General features: G+C 42.8%; 1 protein-coding gene across 1 annotated transcript in view; it reads left to right on the top strand.

Moving 5' to 3' along the window:
• LOC104622925 (inter-alpha-trypsin inhibitor heavy chain H5-like) overlaps window positions 1–7,924 on the top strand; it is a 50,449-nt gene extending 42,525 nt beyond the window's left edge. Inside the window, 6 exon segments of the mRNA XM_010289852.1 lie at window positions 1,046–1,278; window positions 1,281–1,589; window positions 1,969–2,019; window positions 3,103–3,219; window positions 5,729–6,106; window positions 7,443–7,924. Coding sequence (XP_010288154.1) covers window positions 1,046–1,278; window positions 1,281–1,589; window positions 1,969–2,019; window positions 3,103–3,219; window positions 5,729–6,106; window positions 7,443–7,741 — 1,387 coding nt within the window. The 3' untranslated portion in view covers window positions 7,742–7,924.
• Window positions 7,925–7,938: the final 14 nt, after the last annotated feature.

Raw genomic sequence — 7,938 nt, forward strand, 5'->3', positions numbered from 1 at the left:
AAAACAAAGTACTTTAAACTTAGGCCTTGACCCCTTGTAAATGTTTTCTGGCCTGTCCAGTGCAAATTATTCTCAGAAGTATGGCAGGTCATGTTAATAAAGCATTATAGGGTTAAACTCTCTGGCTCCACGGAAGTCATTGCTTGCTCCAACAGAAAGTCAGCAGTAAGGTACGAGTGAGTTTACTTCTGTCAGCCCTCCTGTATTTAGCAGTTAGGATTCCTCTATTCCTTGGAAATTTCCTCATTTATGGGGGCACAGTGAGATTCTTCCTTGATTTTCTTTCTCCTCTGACCCTCAGAAAACCGTGTTCCTGCCTGTCCCACACTGACCATCCCAAACTGCATTATCTGGGGCTCTTCCAGTGATACAGAAGCTTTGGTTCAGATCCTCTCCAGCTTTGGGGGGCTTAGCATCTTGGTCTTACAGTTTCTGGCTCTGGAATACCATGCATAATACCACTAGAAAACTCTGGGTAACAGCATCTCTTCAAAGTACATTTTGAAATAACTGGGGTGCTTTCTGTGAGCCTGAGAAGCCAAGAATTTACTTTTAATCCTCCTAAGAAAACTTGAGTGGTCACAAATATCTGCTTGCAAAGCTCTTGAATTATAGTGGAAGGTAGGTGACTGTCAGACCATGCTGGGAAGCTTCTGAACATACTTGTCTCTCTTTAGATGCCTAGGAAACACCAAAAACTAAACTGAAGCAGAGAATAATTTTGGTTGAAAGGGACCTCTGGAGGTCATGTAATCCACCTCTTCTGCTCAGAGAAGAGCTAACTTCAAATTTAGGTGAGGTTTCTCAGGGCCTTTTCCACTCAAGTTTTGAAAATCTCTAAAGGTAGAGACTCCTTCGTCTCTCTGGGCCCAGTTACAGTGGATGCAGTAGTTATATTTGGGGCCTGGCAGCTCCAACTGCTCCTGAATGTCTTAAAAGCCGTATTAGATAGTCTGACTGTACCCTTGGCCATGTGTAAGTACAAAAGTGCGTGCATACACTTGTATGAACAGTACTAATGGTGAGAAATGTGTCTTTGTTTAAGGTTCTATGATGAAATAGGAACACCCCTTCTCTCTGACATCCGTGTTGATTACCCTGAAGACAATGTGGAGCAAGTCACCCAAAACTTCTTCCCTAACTACTTCAATGGCTCTGAAATTATAATAGCTGGCAAACTCATCAATCGCACCTCAGATAGCCTCCATGTGGAGGTGACCGCTAGCAACTCTAAGAAGTACATCCTCCTCAAAACAGATGTGGCTATCGACTTTCCAAGAAAAGAGGTGTCCCCGGTCTGGAAGATGGCAAAGGTGATAAAAATTACATTGAGAGGGCATGGAGTTACCTCACCATCAAGGAATTGCTTAACTCCCGGTTGAAGAGCGATGACAATCAGGAAAAAGACTATTTGATGGAGAAAGCCAAGTCAGTGGCCCTGACTTACAATTTTGTTACTCCCTTCACCGTTCTGAAGATGAGAGAGGCTGGGCTCCATTCAGAACCACCTCAAGAGGAGTTTATCAGTCCTTCTACTGATGGCATTGGTGAGAAGTTGCAGAGCTTGCAGGGACACAAGGCACCACCAGGTACGAGGGAAAAATAACCATGTGCTGGTAAGAAATATTTTTGCATAGGTAATGTTGCATGGCTGACTTTGTCAACAGGGATGATCTAGCCAATGAACTGAGGGATGGTAAACAGAAAGCTGAGATTTACATATTGATTTTGCTAATTGTGGGCTGGCTGACCTTGAGCAAACCTTTTAGGCACCTGACTCACCCTCTGGAAGCACTTACTGCTCTGTGGAAACTACTGAAGAAAAATTGGTATTCTAAATGAAGCTCAAAGTTGCTGTAGGAATATGTCCCATAATATCTCTGAATAATATATTGGGAACCTTATTATACTATGGCTCTTTCTGCTGCTCAATAAGTAATTGTAACAGCCTTCCTTCCCCACTTCTAGGTATACGCAGACAGCAAGATAAACAAAGAATTAAAATCTCCAAAACTTCAGGTCAGTGCCTGTTTTCATGCCTCTAATAATCCAAAATAATAGTGGTCGATTTATGGTAACCTCAGTTGCATGCCACTGTGGTACAACGATCCTGACTGTTCAGCCAAAATCCTACTTATTAGGCCTGGAGAGTATGGAGGAAAATGAAAACAAAACCAAAATACAGAGAGGTACAGTAATGAGAAGTGTGAGGAAACATAGCAAGGCAGATGATCTACAACACTTGATCCTCGTGTTTGAGACTTCTGTAGATTAGGAGAGAACAGGAAGTGTGTTCTCCCTGTACTAGACCTAGTCAAAAAACATTTTATAAAGAAATGTTGCTGAAACATAAAAAGTATTGTCGGAGGAAAAAAAAAAAGAAAATTCTATAGTGTTTTGCTATTTCCCTGTTGGTTCTGCACCTCTACTTACCATCTTTTTCATACATTACACACTGATGACTAAGCCCAGATCAAGCATTTAGACTTGAATTTCACTGGATAACATCAAAATTACCTTAAAAATTAGGGTTTGGGTTTGTCTTATTATTAATAACAACTATCTGGTAGTTGATGATAGGTCAAGGTTTGTTGAAAAGTTAAGGTTGTGGGATTGTTTAAAATCTGCTGTTGACAGCTCCAATCTGATATTGAGAACCAAGGAGGTTCAGTGTGAGGTGTGTCTATGCAGTAGTCCTTGGTTAGAGGACACATTTTTGTGTGCTGTGGGGGATGTAATCTCCCAACAGAGTATGGAGAAAAGGAATATAAAACACCTGCATGACAATTCCTATAAATCACTGAAATGATATTCCAGGAAGAAAATATTTTCACCTGGACTGCTTCGGGTTTTAATTTTTCATTGAAAACCCAACCACTTCTGTGAAAAAAACAAAACAAAATAAAATAAAATAATCTTTGTGAAAAACAAAGCAAAACTTGGCATTTCCTGGCAAACTTTATCCAACTCCCTAAAAACAAGCCAGGAGGTCTTAGAAAAAACAGGGACAAACAGACTTTGAAAAGCAGTTTTGTTACATTCTTGGACACTGCAGTTTTGTGTAAGTCTCTCACATTTGTACCTTTTTCTGTGTCTTCTCAGCGGATGGAGACCCTCACTTTGTCATTGACTTTCCCTCCAGCAAGTTCTCTGTCTGCTTCAATATTGACGGAGAACCAGGGGACATTCTCCGACTGGTGTCTGATCATAAGGAATCTGGTGAGCAGCCAAGTAAAGCAGTTGCTTGTGGAGGAAAACTGAAGTGTAAAGCCAGCTCTCTAGTAACAAGACTAAGCACCAAGGTTCTTTATAGGCAAGGAAGTGACAGGAAATTAGAAAAAGTTGCTTTTCTGGACAGGCAATGGAAAATTTGTGCACACTAGTTTTCTGGGTCTAATCACTTCGATTAGAAGGGGAGGTAAACTGTTCACTTGCACTTACTGACCTCCAACTTTATCATAGTTTATGGGTAAATTCACAGCAATCTTAAGCAAGGAGGAGTGTTGGCCACTGTTACATACACAATTCATCTACAACAGTGTTTGTCAATAGAGTAGACCTAACCGTAGAGAGAACTGGTGTTCATGTGTATCCAAACTTTTCCTAGTTCGCGTCTTCACTGACTGGCATCAAGGGAGCAGCAATTAGATGTAAACAACTCAAAGACCCACTTGAATGCATGACAACCACCTTGCACCCCTTCAGTCCTGCTAGACTGGAGAGCTCAGTTCCTGATGATTAGGTCCAATATGGTCTAGGGGTTGCAGTGACCAGTACTACAACAGCCACAGCTGAATGAACAGCCACAGACATTTTGCGTACTGCATGTAGTGTTTGCCTGAGCCATGCAGCCACCTCTGCGCCGAGTGATTACACAGAGGATTCAGCTTTCTGGTGCAGAGACAGTGCACTTCTTTGGTGAGGCAACTTCATCATCCCTCTAGTTACAAAGTCACAACATGCAAACAAAAGATTTAGACTTGCCAAGATTGCTCTGTTATTGGAACTTCACTCTTCAGTCACAGTGCTGTTCACTTCAGGACAGAAGTATCCCAACAGGCTAACCAACAGCACTGAGGCTGTTTCAATGAAGGGACCACCAAATTGGTCACCAAGTCATGACAGCCTTGAGAAAATCCACACAATTCAAGATCTGCTTTTCCCAATCCAGTCTGATCCCCAGGGGCCCAAACTGTGCTCTGATCTGATCTGGAATTCTAAGCAGGGCAGCTAATAAGCAGATTATGTCCTGAGCAGGGAAGCGGTGGGAGGAAGGGTTGTCAAAACCAGAGACAATGCACAGACTTGTTTTGTAAAGATAAACAACCCCACAATAAATTATGAGAGTTCTGTTCTGTGTGGCAGTGGTCTAGCCTTCATATTTCTGTGTTCATGCTTGCTTTAGTAAATAAGATCCAACTCCTGGCAATATTTCCCTTAAGCGTTTTTCTTTCACAGACTGTGTTTGTGCTACCACTTAAATGATTCCGTGGCTCAAATGCAGAATGAGCTTGAGGAAAACACACTCTGTAGCACTAGCAAGTTGAGTCTATGAAGACAGAAATGAGAGAACCCCCCAGGAATGACAGGATATGGAGATATTTCATCTCAGTGTTAACGGCTTGGTCTAGCTGGGGTTAGCAGCAAGCCTCCTCATTTTTTGTTACTGTCTAGTAGCTGTTCAGAGGCCTGTGGGAAGTGAGACACTGTCTTAAGGACAGGAAGTCACAAAAATCATTAAAATGATCAGGAATCTTAGTGTGAACATCTAGGCTTCAGTTGACCCAGTGGGATCTGCACCTTAGACTTACTCAAATGTGGTTCTTTTGGGGCAAAATTGAGGAAAGCTGGAAGAGCAGCACTGGTGAAGCTGAAAATAACCCAATGGGACTGCAGGGTTCAGGGTGCTATTCTGCAGGGACATAGAGAGAACCTGAATGTCTTAACTGCCACCTGAGGAGGTTTAGCACTTCACCTCAGACTGCTGCATGTCAGCTACAGCTCCTGCAAGTCTTTAGTGTGTTGGCCAAGGTAGTAACACTTACTCTGTGGCTTCCCAGGCTAATTCTTTTCTTAGGAGTCAGGTAGAGTGGGACATCAAACCACAGCTGTCTACTACTCAGAGATTCTCTGGGACAGCAGCATTCAGATACATCCAGGTCCTCTTCCTAGAAGTTCAGTCCCTATGCCAGTTGGTAATATGAGGAAAAGCAGGCCTGCCAGCAGCTTTTCTTACTCATCCAAGATCTGGTATGTTTGCCCAGGTTTGAGATATGCATCAACAAATAGGTGATCTAGGTAAATCACACCATGGTTGGTCAGGCTATAGCAGTCAGGAAGATAAATATTTGTCTTATGTGGCTCAAAATTCCCACACATCATTGACTTGATCATAGGTAGGTCTAAGGTTGGATGGAGCTTGGGAAGTGTCTGTGCTGAAGAGCAGCTGATGCTATTGTGTAGCACTGTGTACACAATGTTAGAACTAAGGGGCTGGGGGCACCTGCCTCCAGGGAAGACCAGTATTTCTGAGCTTGGGTAAATTTAGGTGCTTTATATAAGGTAATCATTTTATAACAGACTGGTTATACTGTTTTGAATACCAGTAGATGAAATAATCGAGCATGAGGTGGTGAATCTGCATGTCCTCAGTTGCAAGGCTTGTATCTTTGAGACAATAGATCTATTCTTGGTTCCAGATTTCATTTATTGATTATTTCCTTGCAAGGTGTGACTGTGAATGGGCAATTAATTGGAGCTCCTGCACCACCCAATGGCCACAAGAAGCATCGGACTTACTTCAGCACCATCACTATCCTCAACAATAAGCCAGAGAGATCTTACCTAGAGATCACACCCAAAAGAATCATCTTGGATGATGGGGAAAGACTTCTTCTGTCCTGTGATCGGAGTGCTGTTGTGCGAAGCAGCAGCCTCGAAGTATCAATCTCTGCCAATTCCAACATCACTGTGACGATACGAGACACAATCAGCTTTGTCATCCTCATCCACCATTACAAGAAGCCGGCCCCATATCAGAGGAATCACCTGGGGTTCTATATCTCCAACAGTAAAGGCCTCTCTTCTGACTCCCATGGGCTACTGGGTAGGTAACAGGTTCTCAGATTCAGAGCTGTAAACCAGACAAAAATGATCCTTCCAAACAGTTTTACAAGACAGAGACAGGAGGTAATGAACAAGGCAGGTAGGGATTAAGTTCCCAACTGAGACTTTTACATCCACTCTCAAACAACTTCTTTGTTGCTAGTATCCCCAACTCCTCTTCCATCTTTTTCTGTATGAGCTATCTCCCACTATCCTAGCTATGTGGTCATGCCCATTTTTCACATTTCCACTCTTTTTATACTGTTTAATACAGTTGTCATTACAATACACATGCTTGATGCTCCCAATACAGAGACAGAAAGCAAATATTGTACAAGAACCCCGAATAAGGCAGAGATAAGAGATTCTCTAACAGTAGTCCTAATTCAGAATAGCCCAGCTGCTAACCTGCTTTCAGAGATACAGCAAAGTAAGGTCTGAATCTCTCTCAGCAGAGAGGACAGTCAACTCAGGTCTTGCAGGTTCTAAGAGCTCTAGTCACAGAGCTAGCACATGGCCAGAGATCATTGGCTTAGCCTTCAGGTACCGCACTTGCACATGTCCAGAGGGTCTGTTTTTGCAGCACTGAGCTGTTTATACCTAAGCCTGATTGAGTTCAACAAACTTGATACTTTTTGTGGTGCCTTTCTTTCAGACGTGAAGTGTAGGAAGAGCCATCCCCATGTTTTGAGAGCAACTAAGCTTTAGACAAGATCAGAGAATGTCTAGATGGTTGGGTTCTTTCAGCTGACGAGAAGTAGTGATGTTTATGGCCATGTACAGGAGAAGAAGTCTAAGACTGAAGCCATAGCTTCTGTGACATGCAGGCAACCCCAGATTAAGCAGGAGATGATCCCTCAGTCGTGGGGTTTTGGATTCAGGCCACTCGCATGCACAAACCTTTAAATCCACACTTAGGTTTGGCCTAAAAGAGCTTGCCTCCAAGAAGGTAAAGGAAGAGGACTTGGAGCTTCAGGCCTAGATCTTCTTTCTGCTTGTTGATGAGCATTTTATGGGTTATTATCCTCTAGTAACCATGACCCACAGAAGGGAACGAACTTACTACTGCAAGTCAAAAAGCTCTTTAGCTCAGCCAATGTATCTTGACAAATGAAAAAAAAGAAATAGGGTTTTATTCTAATCTTGATCTCCATGTTTGTGAGATTTGGAAAAGAATCGCAGGACCTAGATTCATCCTGCTATTGCAGAGAGGTCCTGTACGACCCCATATGCTAAGAATCCTCAAAACACAGCCTATTAAAAAAGAAACCCAACCACCAACTTATAAACAGGCACAGAACAGCCAGTCATGGACTCTATTTTGTCTTGCCTTGCAGGTCAGTTCTTGAACCATGAAGTTAAACTTCTTCAGGAATCTCTAAACACAAGTCATCAGCAGGTTGGTCAGAACCAAACTGAAGCATTAAAGCCGAACCCTACAAATACCCTGAAAGTGAAGGGACGGCTCATTCCTGTTGTGTGGAAGCAGAGGAAGATCTACAATGGCCAGCAGGAAGTTGACTGCTGGTTTGCAAAAAACAATGCGGACAAACTGATCGATGGGAACTATAAAGACTATTTGGCTTCTCATCCTTTTGACACAGGGACCAGCTTTGGGACAATTAACAGCCTTTAAGATGGATCATAGCAATGCATTACAGCAGCATGTGTGACACCGGTTCCCTTCTGAAGCCTCTAGAGCTAGGCAACTTATGAATATTTCCTTACTTTTTGGTGCCAAAGAAACCAAGGTTTTTTGCCCTTGGACATCAGCTGTCTCTCTTTCATGCCAGGTGAACATTGTTCATCAAATTCCTGAAGACAAGGGCGGGG

This window comes from Phaethon lepturus, unplaced genomic scaffold (genome assembly GCF_000687285.1).
Source record: "Phaethon lepturus isolate BGI_N335 unplaced genomic scaffold, ASM68728v1 scaffold1966, whole genome shotgun sequence".
Classification (NCBI taxonomy): Eukaryota; Metazoa; Chordata; class Aves; order Phaethontiformes; family Phaethontidae; genus Phaethon; species Phaethon lepturus.